The 27,828-nt window shown below is 38.2% G+C and overlaps 1 protein-coding gene across 7 annotated transcripts in view; it reads right to left on the bottom strand.

The window, feature by feature from the left end:
• The window catches only part of NUMB (NUMB endocytic adaptor protein), a 98,544-nt gene that overhangs the window by 31,714 nt on the left and 39,002 nt on the right, over positions 1-27,828 (bottom strand). For all 7 annotated transcript variants that reach the window (XM_072864458.1, XM_072864459.1, XM_072864460.1 and 4 more), the window contains exon 2: positions 6,412-6,555. In XM_072864458.1, coding sequence (XP_072720559.1) covers positions 6,412-6,537 — 126 coding nt within the window. In that variant the 5' untranslated portion in view covers positions 6,538-6,555. The remainder of the gene's footprint in view (positions 1-6,411; positions 6,556-27,828) is intronic.

Here is a 27,828-nt window from a genome sequence, read left to right as displayed (position 1 = left end):
ACTATTTCTCCTAGCCCCTTTACAGCTTCACATATGTACTGTTAGACTTAGGTTTTCAATTGTTCGCTCTGATGTGCAATTCCTACTTTTCCAGGACTTCAGCGTTAGTAAATAAATTTACAATTTTCTTTAAAAAAAGAAAAGAAAATCAAGTGCTGATAGCACAAAGTTTTACAAACAAACTGCACAGGTGCACATTGTACCTTTTCTTCAAGTCCTGCAAAACATTCCGTTTCCATTTATGACACTAGACAACCCCTAGTTTTAAAAACCAAAACACTCAGAATTAAAAAGTATAACCCAATGAAAACTTTTTGATTTCCAACACCTAAATTACATTTGAAAGAAATACTTCTGCAAGGACATCTAAACCATTTTTATGGCTCTAAACATTAACAGTCATATCTTTAAAACAATTTGAAGTTGACTAAACAATTTAAGAATTTGACCTTGGCCAAAGACAGGAGGGTTTTAAAACTGAGTAAGAAGCTTCATTTAAAACTTCTTGTTTGCAATGCTATTCAAACAAAACTAAGGGTTGGACACAAGTGTGAAAAGTTCAAAGATTAGGGATTGCATTACATTCCTTTTAATCATGACAAAAATGCATAGGAATATATTGGAGGCAAGTCTCACATCTTCTGTTATAATCACCATTCTTTTATAATTAGCTGTCTTCAAGCTTTTTTCCTGTGATCTTAAATGCTGCAGGATTTTAAAAATGTACCTTTGCTTGCTGCTGGGTTAGCATTCCATAGGAATGGTTATTGTTCATTGCTAACATCAGTTCATGCCTTAAGAGGTAGGGATTTGTAGTGTTTAATGTGTAAGGCTGTGCAACATTTCAGAAATCAGCAGATTTGTCACATTAACATCTTAAAAATACTTAACATAGTTTCCAAAGACTGTTCAAGCATCTCAAGCTTTCACAGTCAAAAATATCACATGCTTAACTTAAAGGCACTTCAGCATCAACTTGCTGGTAAACTCTTTCACAGCTACTATTATTTCAAACTAGAAGTGCATTTAAGACATAAAATAAAAGCCACAGTTACCTGTGCTGAGTACCAGTCCTTCTGATCTGGAGGAACAGAATGGCATGCAAGTTGTATTTATAAACTGATTAAAAATAAGAAGTTATTTTTAATATGAGATTTATCAATTTGACACTAAGCAATAAAGTTCAATATGTAAATTCAAAACTAAAGAGGACAACTGGGCAGATACTAGTGGTGCAAGAGCACACAGTGAAGTGACAGAAATGGCCTTTTTCCTACTGACAGCAGTTTCAGCAGCGCCAAGTATGGCCTAATGACATAACACACTGCTGGGTCACAGGGACCCCAGGGATGAGAACTGACACTCACGGGTCCCAATGAGGATACTCTACAGGGCTCAGCGCAAGTTGTTCCCTTTTCTTCTGTCTTTGCTCCAATACGGAGCCCTCCAAACATCTCCCACCAAAGCAAGGGCTAGACAGGAAACAGTTGAAGAGTATTTACTCTGAAAAGTCAATTATTTTATGTGTGAATGTACAACTGTATCCATACTTTTTTTATTTGTCCACACTAACACAGAAATCAAGATTCAGTGGAAAGGCTAACTCACATGATACCAGGCACTCAGCAGCAAATCCTGGACTACAAATTCAGAAATACAAATGTGGTTTGTTACTGAAAAGTAACAAAAACACATGGACTTTTTTCACTTATATCTTTAGTCTTCCAGTTGGAATAAGTGGAATAAAATACGCAAGTAAACTGGCAAGTTACAGGCAACAGTAGCCTTAGACACATTAAGGTCAAAAGAGACTGACCACTAAAAACATGAAAGTGACAGAATAAAACTAATTAAATTAATCCAAGATATGTGTGACATCTGTTGCACCTTCTAGAACCACAGGTAGGAATCAGCTGTTAATATTCTGTTTAACACACCCGGTTGGTTAGAAGCGCCAAGAACTTGCAAATGTTTGGTTTGTTTAGTTCTGTTAAGTAGAGGGAAATGACCTAATTTTTCTGATATAAATTTCACTGGCCAGTTACTCTAAAGTGTATTTGTATGAATAAAAACTACTTACCCAGAGGGACATTCGAAAAGGCATTTCAGACAAAAGAAGCCCTAGTGTCAAATATTTTAGTCATTAAAACATAGAACAGCTGCATGTTCTCAGTGAGGTAGCGTCTGGGGCAAGAAAGCAAGTTTGAAAATGTGTATGTCAATGAACTTCATTTTTTGCAATTATGATATATAAAGATTGTGTAAAAATATAATATAGCACTGATAAGCGCAGCTTAATGTTTGTTAGAATAATCTACTTCTGAATAGTTCTAAATACAATGTCTCCATCTAAGTCTCTTGGACATTACATATATCTGGCACAGTGTTTCTCTCAGAGGGAAGATTCACAACTGAAACATGGTAGTTAATTTTTAGTTTGTTAGGAGAGCAGAAGAGAATTTGCCCCTGAAAATATACTTCTGCACAGATTTTCCAGCAGCTGTAATGGTGCCACATTTAATAATGGGGCAGCTCTGAGTATATCTATAAAAGCTGCAATGTATCATGCCTCCACAACACAGAAGTTAGGAGAGCAATACCATTATGTTCCCAATGGAATGCTCCCAATGGAATAGCAAAACTCTGCAAGTGACACTTGTCTAAACACAAGTTTAACATCCTTTTCATACCTTTGCTGACAGACAGGCACCTGTGTGTCTGCTGATGCAGCAGAGTGCAAAAAAAGAGCATCCTGGCTCTTCTTTCAACACAACTTTAGTGGATTCAAAGCAGTTTATGCAGAAGAGCACTGCAGGAACGTCAGTAGCCATTCCAAGGCCCTATTTTGTATGTGTCAGATTACCACCTCAGGCATGGTTAGATTTCCAACACAGTGAAGAGCTATCTGTAAATACATCCTACACACACTAAGATGACTGAGAAAAATATGATCAGTAGCTGGTTACATACAACACAAGCCACTCCAACTAGTGGAAAAACACAGACTGTTAAACAAAAAAAAAAAAGTGTTATTGCCTAAAAGTAACAGTATGCACCCAGGATTATCGCCACCTCCAAATTTATGAGCACAGCACTGGAGAAAGCCAACTGTGCATCAAATCCACTTCCCTGAATTTTAAAGCAACAATGCAATAGGAATTTTGCCAATACTTTCCACAGAGCATCTTCTCTACTGAAATGAAGACAATCCATAGATGCATCAGATTTGCTCAAAATCCAACAGCACACTTATGGACTTTAATTAACAATAAGGATCAGCTGTGGATGGAGCACAGGGAGATCTTCAAGGACCATCCCAACATAGAAAACCTTTCAATAACATTAAATCTGTTTGCAGTACAGCATCCTCAAAGCACAATGAATGAGCAGCTACCGGAGTCCCTGTCCAACACTAACAGAACAAAGCCTGGAGGCAGGTTGAAGTCCTATTTGCAACATTACTTTCAAAGTGCTTCCACATGTTCTGTAATATCTAAAAAAGGATAAATCTGTGCTAGCACTCTACAAACACCCCAACTCTGGGCAAAACATAAATGGCCAAAGGCAAGAAGTTAAACACACACAAACTTAACACTACTTTAGGACAGTGACATAGCTTTCACCCAAACTTTCATGATCTTTCTCTTTTACAAGAGAAATGGAGAGCAAACATTCCCTACTCTGCATTTGCACTAGTCTCCTCTCTCCAAAAAGAGAACGTTAGAGTCTTACCTAAATGAAATAGCAAGCATTAGAAGAAACAAAGCCCTCAACATGGCTGCTACTACATTAGTTCCATGTATTTTACTTTCGTACAGAAAACCTTAAAGACAGCTGTGGAGATATTTTTTAACAATTCTCAGGTCTTCACCTGCTATACGGGTAAAATCTGTCATCCCTGCAAAAGCCAGACTGGAGTCTTTCTACTCAGCTATGCTCTGAGCTCTGAAGAACTATGGCTGATGATTTTCAGAGAGTGGGCAAGGCAGACCATAAAGAATAAGGACAGACTAATGCCCCCAGAAGCATACTAAACTGTGGCTGAGCAGCTGTACTACAGGCAATGGGCCACTCTGGAATTCCCATTTAGGAACTTTAAGAAAATGAAGATATTTTCACCATGTTTCAGACTTGAATGCATTCCTATTCATTAACCATTTTTCCCAAAATATCTCAGTTTATTCTGCTCCATTGAGGAGCACCAGGAAGAAAAGTCACCTTTTCAGATATTTAAGGACACAGGCGACAGCATACTTTTTCCTGGAATGTATGAATTTCCGAATAATACCCAAGAACAGCGTGACAGGATACTCTCCTTCAATAGCACAAAGTTCTATTCTTTTTGTGAGCAAAATATAGTACCACCCACTAAACCAATGACTCTACATCTGGTTTATCTTGTTCACTCACAATGGCATACTTCCTGTCTGTATCTATTAAACACCAGTTAACACCCACTTTGCATCCCAAGCCTAATAAAAATTTCCACTACTGCCCATCTCAAGGCACAGAATTTTGGAAGACAAATTCTAATCGAATAAGCTAAAACACCTCTTAATGTTAAATTGTTCCAATTTTAAGTTTTCATCTAATTGCAAATTCTTTAAAACATTAACAGTCTACCATTCTGACCAAATCAAGAAATGTATGTAAAGATGCATTTACTTCAGAGTATTTTTTCCAACCAACGAATTAAATTAATTCAGTGAATTCCAATATGAAGTGGGTAAATAAGGGTAAACAAGTGCCATTACGATGACAGGATTCAAAGACTCATCCATTTCTATGCCTCTTCAGCACAGAATAGCCCAAGACCTTTTTTGACTTTGGGTACATGTGCCCAGAATAGATGAATGCTTCATTTAAATACAGGAAGCATTTGTCATTATAAGTGCAAGTCCTGACTGAGTTTAAAAGAAGTCAGTCTTTAAACAGCAAGAAGTGGTTCACACTCTTTGAGTTCAGTAAAGGACTGAAAAAGTGAAAAGGACTGTAAAAAAGTAAAGGACTGTAAAACTAAATGTCTAGAAATGGAGCATTTTGCTTTTCAACCTGTGTAATGGCTAAATTATTTAAAAATAACGATCCTTAAGGTAACAGCTCTGTTCTCTCCTAGACAGTATTAAACCTTAATCTAAGTTTGAGCTTCCACAGAGCAGTTACTCACTTTCAAAGCTATGGCAAAACACTATCTCAGTTTAGTATTGGATTACAGTCCTTCCTTCTAGCAGAAAACTAACACAAGGCAAATAAGCAAGCAACCATAACAAACTAGAAATGTTATATACACTTGAGTATATGTAAAAGCACACGTAAGTGACTATTGTAGGGTAAAGTACAACATGAACCTAGTGTGAAAGTTACCTCAAATTTATTGTGTATCTGCCCATACCAACAGCTTTAGAAAAATATGTAACAGCCAGTTTCAAGAGTTCCACCTAGCAACTTTGCCCGTTTAACTATCAGACAGAATTACTTTAGTCCAGATAAAAACTAATAACAGGGCCTTAGGTGTCAGAACCATAGGCTGTTTTCCTTGTGCATAGATATTTAATCCGTTAGCTTTCCATAAGTGTCATCTGCTTATAATCTATTGTAGAGTTAGTATCAGTGTGCTTTGAGGAAGAGAGCTTTTGATTGCAAGGGGAGCATATACAAGACGACACCTTAAATTTCATATTTATTTTTTTTATTATATTTATTAAGTATTAATATTAAATGTTATTCCGAAATAGTAAAATAATATTGTTTCTTAAATAAAGGGGAAGGAGAAATGGTGACACAAAAGAAAATACCTATTTATAATACTCCGATAATCTGGAATGAGTTCTCAGAATACAAAAAGGTTAATTTCAGTTTCACATGCATTAATAGTCTGTAATATACACGCACACAAAATCATAGCACAGAAGACGCTCTCAGAAGTTAGCAAGTGCTTACAACCTCAAGCACTGGAAGGAAACCCAGGTGTTACTTTGCAATGTTTTCAATTATCAAAAGGGAGGAAGGATTCCTTTCCACCACCTACCTTACAAGTCAAACTGTAACCGTAACTCCACTTTTAACAGAGAGAACAGAGTACTCTTCCATGCAATCCAAGAGGTCTATCATTTCTGCTCTTCCCGAAAAATGAAGACAAATATTATATTACTCCTCTGCCTAGCTACATGATTTATTTCAACTAGATAATAATGTAGGATTTCTCAGACTGATTTTCCAAGGCATTTGTTACATGAGTCATCTGGCTTTAAAAAAAAAAGCCACATCCTTTGCAATGAGAGCTGACTGTAAAATAGGTCAGTGTGTAATGAAGCATGCCACTGGCTTATGCTTGCCCAAAAAAACTACCCAAATAATAATTCATGGCAAGAGTACCTCATGGATATCCGAAAGAAAGGCAGAAACTCTTACCTTAACAGGAAAGCTACACTTGCCAGTACGAACGCCTTCTTCATCCGTCTGCCACTGATGAGGCCTACTGGCCTCCGGGACATAGACATCTTTCTTTCTCCTAAAGCTTTGCCGTAATTTGTTCATTTCTCAGATTTTCACGTCCTAGAAGAAGAAAAAAAAGAATATTGCCAATAGGCACCAAAACATATTTAGCCACTTTGGGTCAACCACTATCATGACAAATGCCCCTATGAAAAAATCTGAGCTTCTGCAAAAATGAATGGAGGTCCCTGCAAAAGGAAAATATTTTTGGACATAGATTCAAAGATAGACATTCACTTCAAAGTGGAAAACACAAATCCACATTACTTGTTTAAGATCTTTCCACAGCAACCGATACATTAGACCCAGGAATAACTATTACTCTGAGCATAAGGTTACCTAAAATAGCTGACAGAGAAGCTCTGAAGAGTGATGCGCATGAAATCCTGCCTCCATGAATTTAAACACCTACCTAAAGCAACCAAGCAGGACACCAGTAGCACAAGCTTCCAAGGCACCCATGCAAAGCAAGGATTCATAGCCTAAAGAATGCTCCTAAAATTAGGTGCTTGTGCTGTTCTTTAAGTACGAGTGGCAGGTTCATGCTTTTAACTGAGGGGCACAGTCCAGCCCTTGCATAGTCTCCTGGTAGAAGTTCATATGTTTAAATGAGAAATGCACCAAATTGACTTCCATGTCCTAGGTAAATCTCTAAAAAATTACGTACTCTTACCTTTTCAGAAGGGGAAGACAGTTCTGTAATTACACTTCCAAAGCCCAGAATTAGATGCTTTTTATACACTATTCTCTTATGTATTGGTTTCTATATACTACCTAAACTACCCTTTAGACCTGCTCACTTTTACTGGATTCAAACTACAATTAGCCAAGAAGCTATCTGAGAAAGTACTACTAATAAAAAGACTCAATATTCAGCTATAGAAGTAAAATCATATGGGATACAATATGGGGAATACAGACAATATTCTGAAAGGCTTCTTGAGATATTGCTCTTCTTTCCTGAAAAAGAAACCTGCTTACAAACATGACTTCTCATTTCAATAGGAAAAAAAAAAAAGGGGACACTGAAGAGTGCAAGGCAACAAAATCTAACTGCATTATATATGCTTATTTCCCATTAGATTAACTAAGCTACAGAATATAGAGGTTTATGGGTGCCCATAGGCAGCCTTTGAATGAAAGCAGCTTTAAGACCAGTTTGAACGCCGTTTTAAACCCTGAAAAGATCTAGTGTTTTCCAGTTAAAACTATTTGACATACGTGAGAAAAATGAACACATTCGTGTTTGTGGCATCTGGCTTTTAAGAAGCTTAAATTCAAAATGCAACAATTTCAAAGCTGAACAAAAGTCAGAAACTAAAAAGCATTACAGAAAATCACTGCCCACCACTACTTCTGATCAGCCAAATTAAAAATATTAAAGTTTTTTATATCTCATGACACACTTTAGCCGTGCCAAGTAACAAAAAGGTATAAGTTTTGTCACTGACTCCCCCAAACCCTCCTTCAGCAACTGTTACTTTCCTCCTCAAGCTGTAAGTCATTAGGAAAGTCAGTTCCCACTGTATCTTATGGGCATGGCATTGGCTCATTTCTCTAGAATCTTCAGTCTTTCCCCAATCCATTAAAAGCAATATTCTAAAATAAGTAATAATTTAAAGATATACCCATGGATAAAGAAAACACCACTATATCACTAGAACTGGGAAATTTAAGTGTGGTGATGTTAATACTTGTTGAAGTGCAAATTAGCATGCTACTCACGTGCATGAGTTCAGTGACAAATGAATGCAATGCTGCCTGGTCTTGTAGCATTGCGAGGCATTCTTTCAGTATAAGGGATAATTCCTGAAGTATTTCTACATTAGCAAACAACCAGACCAAACTCCACTTTTGCAAACACCTGCGCTCAAAGCTGCTTGATGAGCATTTGAAAGCAATAAGGTGTGGCACTCCAGGCAATCCAAATCTCTCTTGCAAATTAAGTGAAGGATTTAGACATATGGCAAAGGGTAGACAACTGTCCCTGGGAGGTAGCACATACCTAGAATAGCCACGAGCTCTAACAAAGTGTAAGAGCAGGGACAGGAAGTTGCTCCAGGATTCTCAATCACAATTATCTAGTTATAAAGCAGTGTTAGCTTCATTCCTTCATAGCTGCAAAATGCCTGACATAACTAGTATAATAAAATATTTTCTTGAATTTACTTGGTGGGATTTAGAGATTAGAATGTGCGCGCAAAATAAAAAACATGCACATTTCTTACCACTAAACAAACTGAAGCAGCTCCTCTACCAACACAGTTGCTTTATTTTACAAGCTAAAAGCCATTTAAAAAATCTTTGAATGTGCAAAGGCAATTCTGGAAGTTTTGAGAGGAGGTGCAAGGCTTCTATTCTCCATTGAGACTTAGAGACGGATTAGAGCAGTATTAGTTACGTATTTTGCTTTACAAACTGCAGAGGAATCTATGCATCACTGAGTCTAAGGGAACCAGAAATTCAAGGGGGGCCATTTAATCATCTCAGGCAGGTGACGTGTACTGCAGCAAATCGACACACAGCACCTCAGCTCATGAGGACAGACACCCACTCTTGTCCCTGCTGAAGACTGGCACTGCCACAGCATGATGAGCAAAACCACTACTCCAGCTGCTTCGGTGCAAAGCTCAGGAGTCTGGTCAGCACGTAGCTTAAAGCCCAGCTGCCTGACCTTGCACTCGGGTGACCGAGAAATGGGCATAGATACTCTGTTCTGCCAAAAAGGGCAACAGACTCTTAAACTGATACAAATAGATGCAGTAAGGCTCATCTGCTAGTATTCTGAGTATGACCAATTAAAAAACACTTTGTAGAAATTTCTGATCTACAAACAAGTGAAAACCACCTGTGGAAAAGTTTTCAAGGTAACTCTGAATCTCAAAAGCTTCAGTAAGTAACAAAACAAGAACTGAGAACAGCATGCAGCCACTGTATCACTTGTGAAATCGCAGTCTAATTGCCTTATCACAACATTTGCTTATGTGAGCATTTCCTTGGACTTCTCCCAGGAAGCACGTTTTTGCCCATGAGACTGGTACCTTATCGGAGATTTATTCCAACCAGGATTCTCAATCCACAGGGAAGGATGAGAATAAGAGTTCCTCAACTGCGCTTCCTATGAGAAGCTGAAGTGGCGTTTTGCCCAAAAGTATTTCCTTTTCACTGAAAACCAAGCCCATTTTCCTACGTGTTCCAATTTCAAAGTCATGTTGGCAACAAGCAGTTTAAAAATAACTTATTCTATTTCATAGAAATGTTGACAAAAAGCAAGATAAATTTCTGGTCAGGCAACCAGAGAGCTTTCTCTGACTGCCACACTCGGATTTTCTGAGGTGTCAGACTGTTTCAAGTAAATTACAAAATAATTTGCCCTATAAAGACCTAATTTGCTTGTAACATGCATGTCAGCCCAATATAACTAGAACTGCCATTTCATGGCAAAGCATTAAGTAAAACAATCCACACAGGCTGCATATTGGAGGATTCAGAAGAGACGCACATGAATTGCTGCAATTAAGTGCTGAAATTTCTACTAATTTTGTCTGGAGCTTAAAATCCCTGTGCAGGAGCTCTAGAGAAAAACGAGTGAGTATTTTCTACTTGAATTCTTTGCAGTGCATTTCACATTTCCATACAAGTGTAGCATGCCTGCCAACACAAGAGACACCAGCCCAGGCTGCAACAAGCTAGCAGGGTATTTTCTACTAAACTGACATCATCACTGATACCGTAAAAAGTTTTATACTCTGTTTTGGGATTATGTAGGCTGAAAGTTATCTGTCCCTGATTTTTCTATATTTAGCAACTGATTTTTGTCCTGTAATTAAAAGTATTTTAAAAACAGACAAGAAGAAACAAACCAAACCACCAAAGACACTATTTCCTTTTCACTTTTACAACCCCAAAATCCAGCTTGGGCCCAGAGAGAGGACAACGGAGAAACAGTATTTGAAGATAAACGTGGTGAAAAGCCAAGATGGGACACTCAAAATCTAATTAATTCACAAAACGTAGCATTATATCAGAGACAAAACGGTAACAAAAGCTGCAAGCACCGAGATCTTCCGGAGAAAAGAGGAAACAGAGCCACTTTGGGTTCTGTTATATTTCAAGGTTATCTCTACCAGAAGGCTAACTGCAGACAGCTCAATATGTGAATAGTTATGCCTGTTGGGGGGGGGAACAAACCACCAAACAAGAAAACCTTCTCCACTTTTGCAATCCAAGAGATTACAACATTAGACCAGTTCCCAAACCACCAAAACAAGCATCTACAAAAGGCACGGAAAAGACAAAAGTTTTTCACATAGTGAGTTTGTAAATTTATGTTGCCATTTATTTATATGCAAATTGATTTTTTTTTAATATATATTTTTTGAAAACACAGCTCCAAAGCCTATTTAAGGAGAGCTTTGGCACCATTATTCTTCTGACCACCTGAAAAGCTATCATTTTAACCGTATCAGTCCCACTGACAACTCAGGGGCAGCAGAGACAGAAACAACGTCACCAAAAGTGCATGCTGAAGCACTCTTGGCTTCATTGCCTTATGCATCATCAGGTTATGGCTGCAGAACAAATTAGTGCAAGATAAACTAGCATGTCAATTCATGTCTTGTTTGCTGCTCTGCTGTAAGAATGTGTTTGCTTTTACCCTTCGGTAAGCACAAGACAGCAATTTATCCTTCAGTGAGATATGGATAAGCTTTCACATTAACTGAAGTTAGACCAGGTGGGAGCTCCTGATGATGCAAATTTGGAGCTTAGCTTGCCTTGTAGGAGTTTACACATGTACCCATACCTTCAGATAAGCAGTTCATTTACATGTTGCATAAATGTTTCTTGCATAGCAGTTGCTGCTACAAGGTGATCCAAACTACAGAATCTGCAGGGCAGAAGGACAGTATTGGTACCCGAATTGTGTTCACAAATTTAAGTGGTTAGACTTCAGGCTAGGGGTACTACAAATTTCACACTTCTAAGCAACCACTTAGTTTCAACACTGAGGACAAAAAACCAGCACAAACCCATTTTTATCTTTCTTCTGAACTCTAGCCTTCACAAAAGGTTATTTAATCTGCATTCAATTATGTGGTATCTTTTTTGTTTGCAATGGAAAAGGATAAAAACTGATTTTAAGTCTTCAGTTCAGCCAGTTTTTTAAAACCATTCAGAGGGTTAAGATTACTTTCTGTTTTCTCTCGGAATTGAATACTGTTTCCTATTTTCTTTTTTTTTTAGTTGGTAAAGTAAGTCATGGGTCAAATAAGGGCAAAGTACCCTCTGCAGCCTGCAACAAATACAGAGTAGCCAGGGCACAGGAGGGAACACTGCCCCGGTGCCATCCTCCTGCTTTGTAGCACAAGAACTCCTGCAAGCATGAACCATCAGGAGCAGACCAAATTGATGCATCAACAAAATTCCCAGAAGTATGCCTTTCAAACAGCAGTGAAATCTAGGTTTAAGAACAATGTGTTATAGGGATCATTCTAAAATTTACAAGCCTCCACATAAAACTAATTAAATTAAAATGTTACAATAAGACTAAGTAATTTAAAAAAAAAAAAAAAGAAAATGAAGTCTCATTCATACCTCTATTGCCTGCTGGCCACACACAGGTGAGGTAGGAGCAGCTGCACAACTATCAGCTCCTACTTGCTCTTTTCCCAGTGAAATGCACCTAATATCGCTAATAAAAAAAGGACCAAGTCAAACAGAGCCCAAAACCCAGAGCAACAGGTTCATCCATCTTGAGTATGTTTTTTGCCCAAGAAATACCAGGCATTTCTTGACATCAAAGCTTTCTGAATAAGGATGCATTTTTCCTGCCAAAGTTAGCTGATACTTGAGACCTAAGATGACATGCAAATTATCTTAATCTCACTGAAAAAAATGTGTTTGCCTAACCTACTTACTAGGAAAACACTCCAGAAACATTCCTTGGCACGGCTCTGAGGATCTGTATCCTCAGAAAACTCCGTGGCTTTGAGTTCTTGTGCAAGTACAACTTGGTCACACCTGTCCAAAGACTCATGTCTAACAGCTATCTTTTTAGCATTATCAAAACTTGAGTTTTATTACAAAATCCATAAGGGTCCACACCAGGAAATGCAAACAGCCCACACTTCCATATTTCAGAAGAGTATTCCACATTGCTTTTTCCTATAAAATTCAGTTCACTGCTGACACTTCAACATTATGGTAAATCTTGGCTATAACCGGGACACCAGGAGATCAGCGAGGAAATATGCTTGTTTCGAGCCATTTTCTTGGGATGAGATTTGGTTTTCGCAGGCTTACCTGCAGTACAAGCACAAATATAAAGAAGTGGTTCAAAATATTTAGATCTATTTTGCTTTCTAATGCACAGTTTGAATCTCCAAATTTAAGACAACAAGCTAGGAAAGCAAGTTGATTGCCGCCAAGGTAAATAGTCTGGCCCTGTCTATTATGAAGCTGCCAGAATGGAGTTTTACTTCTCTGAAAAATCCTTATTAAGCATTGCTGCTAAACAAATGGTCTCCCCCCCCTCCCACTTACACAGTACAAAAACATGTAATGCCCTATCTCTCCAAGCCTACTGTAAAGGTTAGCCAAAACTTGCTGCAATTGCCCTGCAACAGCTTCTCTGCAATTATTCACCAGCACAAGAACACGGAGTACCCTTATCTTGTAAGGAAGAAAAGGTCACCCCATGTGTCAGATTTTGAATACAGAACTTCGAGCCTTTTTGTAAGTTTAGATCCCATAAAATCTAATTAAATCCAGCACTGTCACACTGAAGCAAACGAAGGCATGTAACCATATGAGCATTCTCACTAAAACGTTAACAGTCCTGCTTACACAATACAGTATGACTAACCACATTATTCACCACATGGCTTTCCAACCCATTTACCCTTTCATTACCCAATTAAGATCTAATAATACAATACTACAAGTAAGACATCAAAATACACATAAAGGTGAAGCATTAGTTCCTTTGTTGAGCCAGTAAATACATTTTGTTTTTATTATTTAGAGATCAAATTAAGGGGATTTTCCTTGTTGCAGAAAAATAAAGTGTTGGTTATGTAATAAAAAGACTACTGAAACAAGCATATCAGCTGTAGAAAACTCACCTTCCAGCAGTGAAAGTAATATTTAGATCATACTTTGAAAATACAGCAGAAACAGCAAGCTTAAACTCTTTGTATAAGACCAAGGAGGTCAGAGCTGTAACGATAATATAAATTTCTCTGACAGTGTTCTTAGAAATTCTGATGCACTGTCATCATAAGATGTGAGGTACTAGCCATCCTCTCAAATCCATCAGATTTCTTGCTGTCTCATACCTGAGCTAAGGTAGCTGATCATGTGAGCGCTCCACAGCTGTTTCCAGAGCACTTGCCAATTCTATTTGCACCACAGATGAGGGTGGGAGAAGGGGAAAAAATTTTTTGACAGCAACATCTTTCTGGCAAAAACCAGAGTTAAACAAAAATTGTAGATAGCTTATGAAATATCAGGAAATTAAATCATGAACTGTACCTCCAATACACCGTTAACAATTGTGTGGCTAAAATATTCAGCTATCAGAAGCCCTGTCCTAAAGCTTAGAATTTTGTAAAATACACCAGACTCTTCAAACATAAATATCCCCAGACTACAATAATTAAATACCGTATTCAGTATTCCACAACAGTATGTAACAGAAGTACCAGCACAGCAACCACACTCAGACTCTTAAAGTGTCAGAAAAATACAAAGTTTGATCATTGCAAGGCAGAAGTTATTCCTAAAGATATGCAATGCTCCTTCTAGCAGTCATAAGAGAAATCACTTGCCCCTCCCAAACCTGTGAAGTTCAGCAAATAAAAGAAAGAAAGCCTTGTTTTCTCCATCAATAACTATTCTAAAGCAAATGTCCCAATTCATCAGACTCCACAGCGACTGCAAACTCTGACTACAGTCCTATACGATACGCTAAAATGTTTAAGTGCAGAGATATAAGGCAGTAATTCCCTTGTTTTATAGGCTCTCTCTAAAAATACCCTGCAATGACTGTCAGCCACTAGTGAAAAGCAGGTCTCCTAAACACTCTATGTGATACAAAGCGAGCTGAATTATACTACCTATAATAACTGAAAATAAGCAAAAGTTTTCTAAAGAAACACTAGCTGTGCCTTGTAGAAAGCACTTCAAGCAATTCTGCTTTGCAGCTCATCTGGACGCATGTGAAGAATTTTAACTAACCAAGTCACACCATTTCCAAGTGAATCATTTACATTTAGGGCAGCTAAATCTCGGATGACTAAACAGTTTTCAACCATGAACATCTCGGGTTTAAAAGGTATCTTTACAAATACATGTTGAATTTAGAAAATAAATTAGGTATTAAAGAAAGTACAGAAAGGGCTGAAATAGTGCAAAAATATTTCTTTTAATCACCCAAAACCAAGAGCCAAAGCTTGAAGTTAAATATGTCAAATCTCATAAAAATAAATGCATTTTCAAAATTCAAAGAATGTAACTTTTACAAGTAAAATAGGCATATTTTGTTGGTAAATAAGTGACAGATCTACGGTTTTTACACTGCAGTTACTTCAGTAGGACCTGCGAGTGTTTTATAAACAAATAATCAGTGTTGGAATAGACAAGGAAATGTATCCAGTACAGCAAACATCTGCTGCTTAGAAGTAGAAAAGGTCAAATACAAATCAATCAAACCTTTGTGCTGTTGACCTGATCGTTACCTACTTACTGTGAGTTCAGAAACATATGAACACACACTGTATTTTTGGTTCTAGATCTTAAGTGAGAGCAGAAACAGCAAACAAACAAGCTACAGAACCAGAGCACGCGTTTCAGGAACCAACATGCACTCTAAACCAGATTACTTGGACAATCCATTTCAGCAAGATTAAAAAACAGTATTAATACTGAAGCTTTACACAGTGTTTCATATACAATGGTCATAACACAAAAGTGAAAGCCACAGTGTTTTGGACAACTGATCCAGCAACAGTGCTCTGCACCAGCACACAGCAGCCTTAGAAGTCCAGTTCACCAGGCCCACGTTCCAGAAGCATTTGGAACAACAAACTACAAATTTGTATCAGCTTTATGAGAAGTCTTCAGTGGGAATGGATAGTAGTCCTGCCAAATCTGTCAGCAAGTAGGATTCAGGTATAGAGAAACTAGGTAAATCACACTAGGTAAATCCACAAGAATAGCAGCATGCTCACATGCAGAATGGGGAGTTACACAGCGTTCTTCACTGGAAACAGCGATTTTTATTTTATTCATATGTGCTCTCAAAAAAAATAGTTAAGTGACTGTTTACAGCTGATGCAAAATGTTCTGGAGTAGACTAAATTAAACTGATTTTAGAGATACAAGAGGATCTCACAAGGAGAAATGAGTCTGTGATAAAAAGAGCAGAGAAAAGCACATGGAAGAAGGGTAAGAAAATGATCCAAACTATAAATAATCATGAATATTAATTCAGCTATTACTATTGTTTAGGAAAGATCATAAGTCAGATGTTTAGTCCTCTAAAAATGTAACTGTCAAATAAGCAAGCAGTAGTAAGAATTATTATGAAAGCAGCAGAGCAAAACCAGTAAGACGCCGCAACACCAAGACCAGGCTGCGCTCAGCTTCAATACTACACAGTTCTTGCAGTAACATACCCTTTCTGAAATGAAACGAAAAGGTGCAGAAGGCTAACAAGGATAATTAGGACTACATCACAGCTTCTGTTCAAGGACAGATTAGATACGTGAGAGGTCTTTACCTCAGAAAAGCAATCTGCTGGTGGGGAGAGCTACAAAAATTATAATATCGCATGTGTCAGAACATGAACAAGAAATGATGATTTTCCAGTTCTTACATTGTAGAAACTGGGGAGAAACAATGGAATTCTCTAGCAGTCCAGGTTTCAAAATAAAAGAGTATTTCTCATATGATATGCAATCAACTTGCACAATTCCTTGCCCCAGGATATTTTGCAAACCAAAAATATAAAAGTATATTAAAAAAAAGTTTAATTATTTGATCAAAATTTCAAAAGGGTATTAGAAACTACAGCAGAGGTGCAGCATCCCATTCAGGAAGCCACCCAGTCCAATCTGACCAGCTGGGAAGGCCTATTTCATGTCTGCCTTAACCTTATATTCTTCCCCGGGATCCAACACTGACTGCATCAGAGAGAACTACTGTGCTATGGAGCCCTTGTTGCGAACTAGCCTAACTCACCAGCTGGTCTCCCTTCACCAAGTCACCTGGCCAAACCCCCGTGTTACAGCTGTCACAGCATCACAGCAGAGTTGTTAGCACCCAGCTAGACCAGGACCAGCAAGAGCTGGCTCACTACATGCGGTGAGGATCTCCCTTTCCCAAGCCCACAGAAGCAGAAGTTTCTATAGCTCAAGGCATTTAAATGAGAACCAGCACATGATTTTGCATATTCTGGATAGCTCACGAAATTTGAATTACTGTGGCAAAAAGCCATGTGTGCACTAGTCAATCTCAATTGGAAAATGAAAGTTAGCTTGAACTGCCATGAAGTATGTGTGAGGAAAAATTAGCTCGTACATTCACAAGATGAGAGATGATTCCTTGTTATACCATTACTGCAGTAGGCCCAAGCACTTCAGTCAGTCACTGCTTGGCAGCTGTTATGCGGTAGTTCAAGACACTTTACTCGCTCCCGTCCTCCAACAGTTACATAAATATAATTAAGGTCCTCTTATCTGTGCATTTTCTTCAGCTTGTTCACGCTAAATCTGCCACACTTTTGACTGCAGCCAATGCTAAGAGGAGGGTGACTGTCACAAAAGGCATTTTTGATATTAATTTATAACTCACAAAGTGAAATTGTGAAGGCTTTGCATCAAGCTTTTGTGAAAATGGCAGGTTTTGATAATAAAAATGAGCCTAGAGAAAAGATACAGCAACTTTTTCTGGCTCTCAGAGTATCGGAAAATCATTTGATCATCCCTCAGTAAGCCTAGCAACACAAAAAAGTTCACTTTCACATAAAAGATGGGCAGAATCTTCTTAGAGAACTCGCTCTGGTGTCCAGCACAGCAACTGTGGTTGACTTGTAAGAATATAAGTTCTTCTTCACAGAAGTATTCTTATTTATTGTATCAGGAATTAACATTAACATTTGTGCACCTGTCCAGTGCAAGTTTTAAGTTGTTCTATAACTCTTTTCTCATAATAGCTCTTTGCAAAACATTACCGGGAACTAACAGCATTATTTGCTAAATCTGTTTGCTTTACATAAATGTAATCAAATCAGAAGCTAGCTTAACGAAGTCAGATACAAACTATAAATTCTTTTAAGCACACAGGATGCAATCTTTTCTGAATTCCCCCACCAGTTAAATACCTTTAAAAATATTCTGCATCCTCGCTAGCATCTAATACAAGCCACATGTTTCATCACTCAGAAGGACTCACAAGATGTTTAAGGAATCTGTCAGCATAGTCCCTACGAAAGACATCTAACAAGGGTACTCTAACACAATTCCAACTTTCTGGTACAATTTTGTATAGACACAACTAGTATTCCTTATGATTACACAGCACATAAAACCTCTTTTGTGCCTAACATTTCCCATGCCTACTTAATGCGAAGCCTTAAGAAGATCCAAGCACAACTTCAGTGGCATGCTTACTCAGTGATTTTGAAAATCAGATATAGCAACATAACTAAAGAGATGATATGTTTTAAAAGTATTTAACTTCATAAAATCCTGATCTATGTAATTTGTGGCAAAAAATTCCGCAAGTGTCATAGAATCAATTATCAGAACATAATGTTCTTATGACAGGAGCAAGAATATGTTGACTTGATGACTGACTTATGGTTTTTTCCTCAGGTTCTGCAATACTGCTTTTCTTAAAAATCCCTCTCTCAAAATCCCTCTCTCTTGAAACTATAATCTTGACTCTATGGATATACAAAAAAGTATGAGCCTATGGGCTGAAAAAAAAAACCCAGAGAGTTGATAAAGTCAAGTCCAATATGGGCTAGAAGAGGTTTCATCCGAGAACTTATGTCCTTTCCTCCCTGTACCTCAAAATCCAATGGATTTTTAGATTATTTCAAGTGCTTCTTTTAAAGAACAACCCCACAATCTGAAATTGTTAGACCATTATACCAACTTGCCACAACTCCAGTCAAGGCTGGATTTTCCTTTGTTCATGGCAACAGACCTGAAGCTTCTCAAACCTATGCCAAAACCTTTTATCTTACTAATTTCAATGTTTGCATATTATCAGCTGGGGGTAAGGGGGGGGGGGGGGGGAATCTCAATGGAATTGGGGAGGATTTGGGGTGGGGGATTTTTCTGGTCCAAAAAAATTAAGGGATAAAAAGACAAATCAAAATCAGACTGCATTTAAGGTTTGGGGGTTTTTTGGAAGAAATCCAACTCAAGTTTTTCAGACTGTCTCTTATAAACAGATGCATACTTCCCTCCCTACTCCCTCTTCCTATAGCTTGGCATTTAAAGCTTTTGCTTATAGGGATAGTAATGTTTGTCATTATGGAAGCAGTAGATAGGGATTTAACCGGTATTGCTACAAAATCTCACAGGCACTATTTTTTGAAATACTGATAGTAATCTCTCAGACATTTCCTTTCACAGGAGTTACCAGGTTTCATCATGATCACTAAAATTAGCAACACATTATTGCTGATCAGCAATTATATACTACGAATCCACAATTACGTGCTCAGTGAGAATTATCACATGCAGCTTGAGATGTCTATAAATCCTGGGGTCCACATCCAAACTGGTTATTTATACTCCCATTAGATGCAGTAGAGAGAAAAAACAGTTCAGTTATACAAACCTACTTTAAGTATACCTAACAATGAAAATATATTTCTCCAAACAAATAACTCAGTAGACGTGCAAACAGATGGTTTCCACCCTTTTTGCCTAATATCAAATTAATAATTACAAGATTCCTCCATGATAATGAAGATTTTTTTAAAATAAAACATTAAGCAAGAAATGGAAGCAATATGTTCAATTCTCTAACAATCTAGTCAAAATACTTGGTCTTTCCAGCACCACAATAAGATCTTAATTCCAGTCTGTAGACAACATTTAAACCAGTTAGTCCAATATAACATCCTCTAACATAGAGAGGAAGGAAAAAAACCCCACACCAACAAAAACACACAACCAAAAAATCCTCATTTCATTATCTCAGACAGACTGTTCCAAACTAGTAAAACTGCTTTAACAACTGACTGCACTGCAAGCACTCACATCAGCATTTCAGCTTCTAGTCAAAATTAAATCTATGGTAATTTAGTAAACAAGCCAAGTCTTTGGCTTAGAATATAACAGATTTAGCCTTACTGTACCACCTTCCTGGACATAAAATATTGGATCTTAATTCAACTTTTTACTGTTAGCTCTCTCTTCCCCATATTAATTCCAACTGTTAGCATACAGGTTTTATTATCTCTTTCAAGATCAGCATGGACTTTCTGCTACAATACAGACAAGTACTACAAACAAACATGCATTAAAGCCAGAACAAGCCTTTGCATGTATGTTTTCCTTACAAGTTGTACTCACATCTCAAAATGGATTTTTAAGAAAAGGCCACAATGTGCATCCTAATACCAACAGTTTAAAATAACCTTCACGTAATAATAAACAACCACCACTGAAATTGTCTGTAGAATCTAGAAATTAAGATCAAAAGTGTTCCCATATGCTCAGTCCAGCAAGACACAGAAAACTTATTAGTGCAATGAAGTTTAACCAACAGCAATTTAACAGTTGATCAATCATACATTCAAAAGACAAAGTTAAGATACGCATCTCAAAGTGCTAGTGCTACCTTTCAGGGTCCCAGTTTATCTATACAAGGAGCTAAGACTATCACCTTCTTCCACGAATACCAAAATCCCATAGATATTCACATTCACAAAACCCCCGTTTCGCCATTACTCAAGAACAGTTCTCCCACTAAGAGATGCTAAACTACTGTGTTTATTTTAGCCCTGGTCTGCAAACAAATGGTCAATTTAAGAAAAACAGCAGAAGAGCATGTAAAGTGCCTTCTATTTCAGAAAAAGCTTCAAATGAAAGGATAATTACAAGCATTATCTGCTGAATTAAGTCAGAAATATCTTGAGCCATCAATAAAGCAGATTTTGTCAGCTAGAGCCAGGTAAGAGCTAAAGAAATATTGCATATTGTACTGCAATTGAGCACCTATTAACTTTATTTAAAATAAGCTACCAGCTGAGACTTGGACAAAAAGACTAAGATGTTCATTATTCAAACAAATTGAGCTCTTGGCTTTCTTGTTACTGTTGTTCAAATCCAGGAAGAAAGTCCAATATTAACATCGCACTGAACTACAGAGGTAAGTACAGAGAATACAGATCCCTAAAGCTGTCCTCACATTAGTTATGGTACTGGTATAGAAATTACCTCCCTCACTCCTGCCATGATCTTAAGCAAAATAGGATCCCATTTATCATACATGGGATCACGCTTCCATCTCTTTCAGATGGTTAAACGTATCCCACAGCCACGTAGCAGGTCATGTTCTCCCAGAGGAAGATCAGGCTGCCCATGAGTCAGTACTGGAGTACAGGCAGGGCTGCCGAGAACAGCGGCAATTCAGCAGCTCCGCTGATGCCAACAGTCCTCACAAGTACACCAGTCTGACTGAATGACCTCGGCCAGGCTGGAACCATGAAATCCACAGATGTCTCTCACCTTTCTAAATTGGCTATTGTTCACTACAGTAAAGCAGCTACAATGATCTACTGCAACACACAGAATCTGGTGGCAGAAAGAGAGAGTGCCAAAAAGTGCATTGCCCAGAAGCAACACATGCTGGAAAACCATGTGGCTGCAGTAGCCTCTTGAGTCATACACTAGTTGTCATCTTCCCAACTTTAAACTGCTTGGCAAAGGAACAAGAAAAGTCAAACAAGAAACAACCAGGAAAATTGTCTTCATTCTCACTGGGCCTCATGTTCATCAGAGCAATCAATGAAGCTTCAAGTTCAGCACAGACAGAAATATCACCCAACAACCCTGAAATCCTGCACCCACCAGCAGCCTTTCAAAATCTGCAGCACAGCACATTGCTACCAGTCACTCCTCAAAACCAGACACAGCACAGAGCAAGTGGCAGATCAAAGTAACCAAGTCATCCCCTGCAGGAGTTTCCTCTGAATAACATATTCAGATTCCACCATTGACATATTGTGCATTGCCTGCCGATGGATGACCACAGTGGCAAGCAACAAATTTCACTCCTGGTATGACTGAGTTTGACACAGAAGCAGTACGAGCCCTACAGCCCAGGCAAGTAAGAAATCATGCTGCTGCTGCCCAGGCTGGTAGATTAAATGATGCGCCTTGTTCTCTGTACCAAGACAGCAACACATCACCTTACTTCCACAAAAGACAGTTGCTTCCTGGCGTGGCAACTGATCTTGGAAGCACAAGACAGGATGAAGAGGAAAGCAGTCTAAAAATACCTGCAATGTAACAGTTGGCACATAGCAGCAGGGCAGGCACGATAGAGACTTGGTGCAAAGGACACTGGATATTGTGCTACCAGATTCACGGAACCATAAAAGTCACAACTGTGTTATCTTCACCAGTGACTAGTCACAGGGTCCACTGATTTGAGCAGCACCTTGAATAAACTCAATTATTCTGGCAGGTGACTGTAGTGTAACTACTGCATTCATAGATCACCATTCTTAATAGTGCCCTCTGCCTTCCCTTTCTAAGTCCAGAAACCATTAAAAAAAAAATATTCCTTACAAAATGTGCAGTTGTCCCTTATACAATAGGCAGCGCACAGGACATTGATAATACGGATACCACCACTTAGAATGTCATTAAAATTATGTGGGAGACAACACCACCTTCCTTCACAGGGAATCAATTAGACATTCCTCAATTATCCTACAATTCCTCTATGTACATTAAACTTTACCTTATTTACTACATTCACAGGAATGGAACTTATGAGCAGGGGATGCAAATAGCGAGTCTGTGACATAGGTACTGAATTGAGATAGAAATTCAGCTTATTCCACTCTAGGAATATCAGATCTCTTAAGAAGTTGGCATAATCCCTTCTTGCTGCAAGTTCCACAAGAGTGGATCTTGACCACAACCCCTGGGGAACCAAGCATCATCTCATGTCCCTTTGAGATTACCAAAGCCACATGTTTCACTTGATGAGAAAACATTAGTGCGCATGGCAGAACTTAAAGTCCACTCAAACCGCACAGTTGTTCCAGCAGCTTTAGCAATCTTCATCCCGGTTAACTGATGGCAGCTAGTGTCTTGCAAACATATATCAACAAAGCACTAACAAACCAAAGGTTGTCTACATAAGAACAGGTAGGGTCTCCCTACGTGCATTTTCTAACACTTACTGGATGCAAATACCTCAAATTACTTCTTAAAGGACAGATTTCATTTCAAAGGCTGATTGTCCATCAGATGCCACTTACCTATATTACAGTGCCATCCTTCTACTCTGCTTATGGTTCTCTATCTTCCCAGCTCAAACTTCACCTCCTGAGATCATCTACACAGCAGCATCTTACCTGCAGCTTTCTGGAGCTGCACACGTCACACCAAACAAACAGCTACCACTATTAAAGGCAGTGTTCTGCTTCAGTAGTAGTATTTTCTGGAAAAGGAAAGGGTTCTCAGACAAGAACTACAGAACTCCTCATCTCTCTAAGGGGTTTCTTTTGACATTTGTAGCAGCCTAGCTTACAACTGTAGATAGAGATGCTGCAAGCATTTATATAAAGCCTTCCCTTCTAAATACAAGTATTTTATCACACGGTTTTCCCAGCATTGAGACTTGAGAAGTTGGATTCCTACTCAGAAAGAGCAGCACCACAGAACTCGTATAAATTAGGAGAAGAAAAAGCCAAGTAGCTATTACATATGTTTCTCTGGGCAATTTATCCTCACAACAGTAAAATTATGCAAGTGTATGCATTTGCATTACATGCCTCAAAAAGTATTGTTGGAAGCCACAAACCACCTTTCCTCAAATTTCACACCAAGCATATTTAAGAGCTATGTCAAACTGATTTTTTCCAGTGGCTAGGCAAAGTTGATAAACTCACAAATATTACCCCAAAAAATCAATCATCTATGCAATAACATGTTCTTCAGTTATTTACACTCAATATTTTACATAAATAAGGCTTCTTCAATGAAATTTATCAAGCTGCAAAAGTAGTAACGTAAGAATTTGCAAGGGCAGCCTTGTTTAGTCACTCAGTCTTTCCTGCTAAGGAGAGCTGAAGTATTTGAACAAGTTCAGAGTTCTTAATGAGTTTTATACTCTTATCATTCCCTCACTGCCTGTGAGAAAATACTCGATAAAGAAAGAGGCCAAATTTACAAAAATCAGGTTCTCCTTTTCCACCTCTCTCTATTGTGAAATACGACCACTGGAAGTTGACTTCCAGCACTGTTTATACAGGGATTATATAGAAACATTTCAATAAAGTACAACAGTGTCTGACTATACAAACCGATAGAACTTTCTTAGCCTTTCCAAGTCTTGAGTTTGAGCAATGCCTACATTATTAAGTGACAACAGTTTCCAGTACACTCATATTCACGTTTCCTGTTGGGAGTTCCTTGTCACCAGAAGGGGCTGCAGTCCATGCATCATGTCTGACAGCTACTGTGGGTTTTCTTTTTCCATGCTCCATCCTCATTTTCTTTCCCATACTTAGTCCTTCTCTGTTCAGCCTTAGCTTATGGCTGAGTCCTGTCTTCGTCAGACAACTTGCATTTTAGAAGCTTCTCAAGATTAAGCATTACGGTCATGCTGGCTGGAAGTATTAGTACTAGTGTTACAAGATGAAACCTCCTTAACCCTGAATCTATAGCAGAAAGAATAGGATGAAATTCAGCATACCCAGGATTCTAAACCCCAAAGCTGAAAAGCAACCACAACTACAGAAATTTTTATTCCCATGACTCACAATATTTAAAAAATGTATTGAGTTTGTGAACTACACCAGGCCTTTCTTATTACTCATGTAACTTCTCTCTCCCTCAAATCTTACAAAAAAGAACTAAAGATGAAGGTGACAAAATAACTTCACAGTCTGGAATGAAATACTTTTCATAGCCTCTAACGTGAGCCTCTAAACTGCGACGGGCTGCTGTAACAATGCCAAGATAACCGAGGCTATCTTGGATTGTCCTACAACCACACCCAGGAATGCAACGCATGCCAAAACTCAACAGTTGGTCACTGACGTAGGCGCAGAAGGAATCACAATGTGCACTGAATCAGTTTCTCACCACTGGAATAATACATTTAGGCGGGTTTGCTATAAATATCTGGCTCTGTAGATATAGGAGGAGATTGGAGCCATACGTAGGAGACCCAAATACTAATTACACCCTCAGTAAAGTTTCAGCAATATAAAATTAAGGAAGAAGAGGAGATTCAGGAAGTGGCCTACTTTAAGGCATACAGCCTGCGCACTCTGAACTCTCAAGAAAACAGAGCAACCGAGAGATAAAGCTGTGGAAGGAATCAGGGGTTTGAGCTACAGACAAATTCCCCCGTATATTACACACTGATGCGTACCATCCTGTTACTGAATTTATCTTTTCGAGGTAAAACAAGTAAAATTTGTGTGAAAAAATACATTAACTGGTAGCGGACTGCCCTGTAACACAAGACAGATGGATGAAGACAAAACACAAGTGTGTTTGACCTACTGCTAGGGTAGGCTAAGGAGCATCAGCAGCCTCCCTGGAGGTCTGAGGTTTGTACTGCAAACCCAACCCTGCAGCAAGAGGCATTTCCATGTTTTCTGTCTCAAAGAGGGGCTGTAAGACTTGCAGTTGCTCCACCTCATTCCTAACCTGCTTCTGCAGTGAAAAATCATAATATAGGTTACTAACTTGACAACGCACTCAGACTGAATACATGTTTTATTAAAATGAACTTCTATAATTCCTGATCTAGCAGTAGTTTCCAGAATACTTGAGATTAATCTTTAAAAGTTTCAGTCTTTCAAATAGCACGAGTTAAAACTTGGACGCCAGTGTTGAGCTGATAAGCCAATTCCATCCTTCATTATTATCTAATAAGGCAAAAGACCCAAAAAGATTTGAATGATCAGGTAAATTAACTTCACAGAACACATCTAAAATCTGCCCACGCTTAAGATCATATTCATAGGTGAACATACATATGGTCTGCTCTAGTTTTTGCAGTTTACTCGTTTTTACTGCAAGTTTGTTTGTTTAATTGTTTTTTTTGGAGGGGATGTTGTTCTACTAAGAATATTTTTACTTTTCAAAATATTGTCTGTAGTTAAGTGACTTTTCTACTAAGAAGGATTTTTGTAAATTTTGTTACTGTTAAGGCCCTCTTCTGGAAGCCGCCCTGGACTTATGAAACAATTAAATCTGTATAGATTAAAAAAAATAATCTTACATTTCACAAGAGTCAGAACATCTAAAGCAAACTTGTAAATTTTTTTCCTAAAGCAGTAGAGAGATGGGGATTGTGGAGGACAGGATATCTGACATACTGATTTCCCTGATGCTGGAAAGAAGGTTAGAAGGCATTCCTAAAATATTGGATAGTCTTGAAGTTCACAGTGTGAGGCTATATTTCCTGCTGGATAATAATATTACATTACACATAAAAATGGCTATGTTGGTAAAATTAAAATAGCTACAACATGTGAAGCTCTCAGCAGAGCTCCCCTTCTCTCTGAAGGGAGACTCCAAAAGGTACTAAGGGAATTGCAATACACCAGAGCAAGAGAGATGACTGAACACCTCTGTAAAACCTAAGCATCCCAGGTTGATGCACATTATGTAAAGTTAATCCATGCTCACCCCCGTGCAAAATCAGAACCAAGTCCTCTGGCTCTAATTCTCCTTCATACAATTATTTTGGGAATGGGGAAGAAAAGAAACAATGTGCTTTTTGAAGATATAGTTACCCACAGATTATGGGAGCAGGCAATGTGTGTCAGTAATACTGACACACATTATGTCCTAGGTCTGAGGAGGAAAAAAATAAGGAAATAAGGACTAAACCATGAGTAAAAAGAAACTACTTCATTGTTAGCACAGCTATTGCTAAGTGGCACCTTATCTAGCTTTTATGGTGGCTAACATTAACAGACATCACAGAAGAAATAGATTGTGAAAAGAAATCTGAGTATTAATAGCGTTATGGATCAGCTTATCGAGTATGATGTTTAAAAGCAAATCCAAGTAAGGCTCAAGTCTTCAAACCAGAGAAACATTCAAATTTATCTACTAAACACAATGTAAAACCCCCCAGTGTTTATTTAATACAATTCAAAGGTTCAAACTCTTTCAACATATCAGTAATAGTAACTAATTTTCTGAATCTATTGTAAGTGGTTAAAGATTCCTACTATGAGTACAATTACAAATATTATTTAAAGATCTCACTAAATTTAAATGTTTTGGCAGAAATGAGTTCAGATAACTTGAAAAGCACTTCTACATGATGTTCTCAGCTACATTAGGATGCACATTTAAAAAAAAAAATAAACTTCCTGAGGATGCCACACAATTCATTTACAATCTATCACAGAATCTCTCAAATTTTAAAATTCACAAAATCTTAAGGTAAAAAGATGTGGTATTCAGTTTTTAAGAAGTGAAGGGGAAGTTCACAAGCTTAGTTCAGGGAATAAACACATGACTCAACTCGTCAAAGAAAGGAGAACTAACCGAGGGTACATTGTCATACCTAATTCAATCAGAAGTGCTAGCAAATACCTCCTTTAATAATTTGAATCCAGTCCATCCAGGATTTGAAAAGCCTCCTATGAAAGACTCACTTTTACCTATAGAATTAAGTTGTTGGTTTCCATAGTACTTAGCTTACCGTTTGAATAAAAATGTCTTGTTGTTTTAATATGTCCACTGATTACTACCCACACAGACTTAGCCAGTTACACTACACACAAATAAATCCAGGTGATATAATTCTCCAAAATTCAGAGCATGAAAGGAAAACCTCTGCAAGAGAGACAGCGTAAAGCAAGAATGCGGCTGTGACACAGGCTTCGTTGGACAGACTGCCCCGAGACACTCCCTGCAAATTCTCTTCACCGCCCGTATACACTCGCATTAGGTACGCACACGTGACATGCAACAGGAAGGACCTGGACAGCCTTCATTCTGGGTCAGGTACACTGCAACACTTCTGGGAAACCTAAACAAACTGGACATGGTCTTGGGTCAAAATAGAGGCTATGTCCAAGGTACCTAACTTGGA

Source organism: Ciconia boyciana, chromosome 6, assembly GCF_034638445.1.
Source record: "Ciconia boyciana chromosome 6, ASM3463844v1, whole genome shotgun sequence".
Classification (NCBI taxonomy): Eukaryota; Metazoa; Chordata; class Aves; order Ciconiiformes; family Ciconiidae; genus Ciconia; species Ciconia boyciana.
This window is presented reverse-complemented; position numbering and strand designations above follow the sequence as displayed.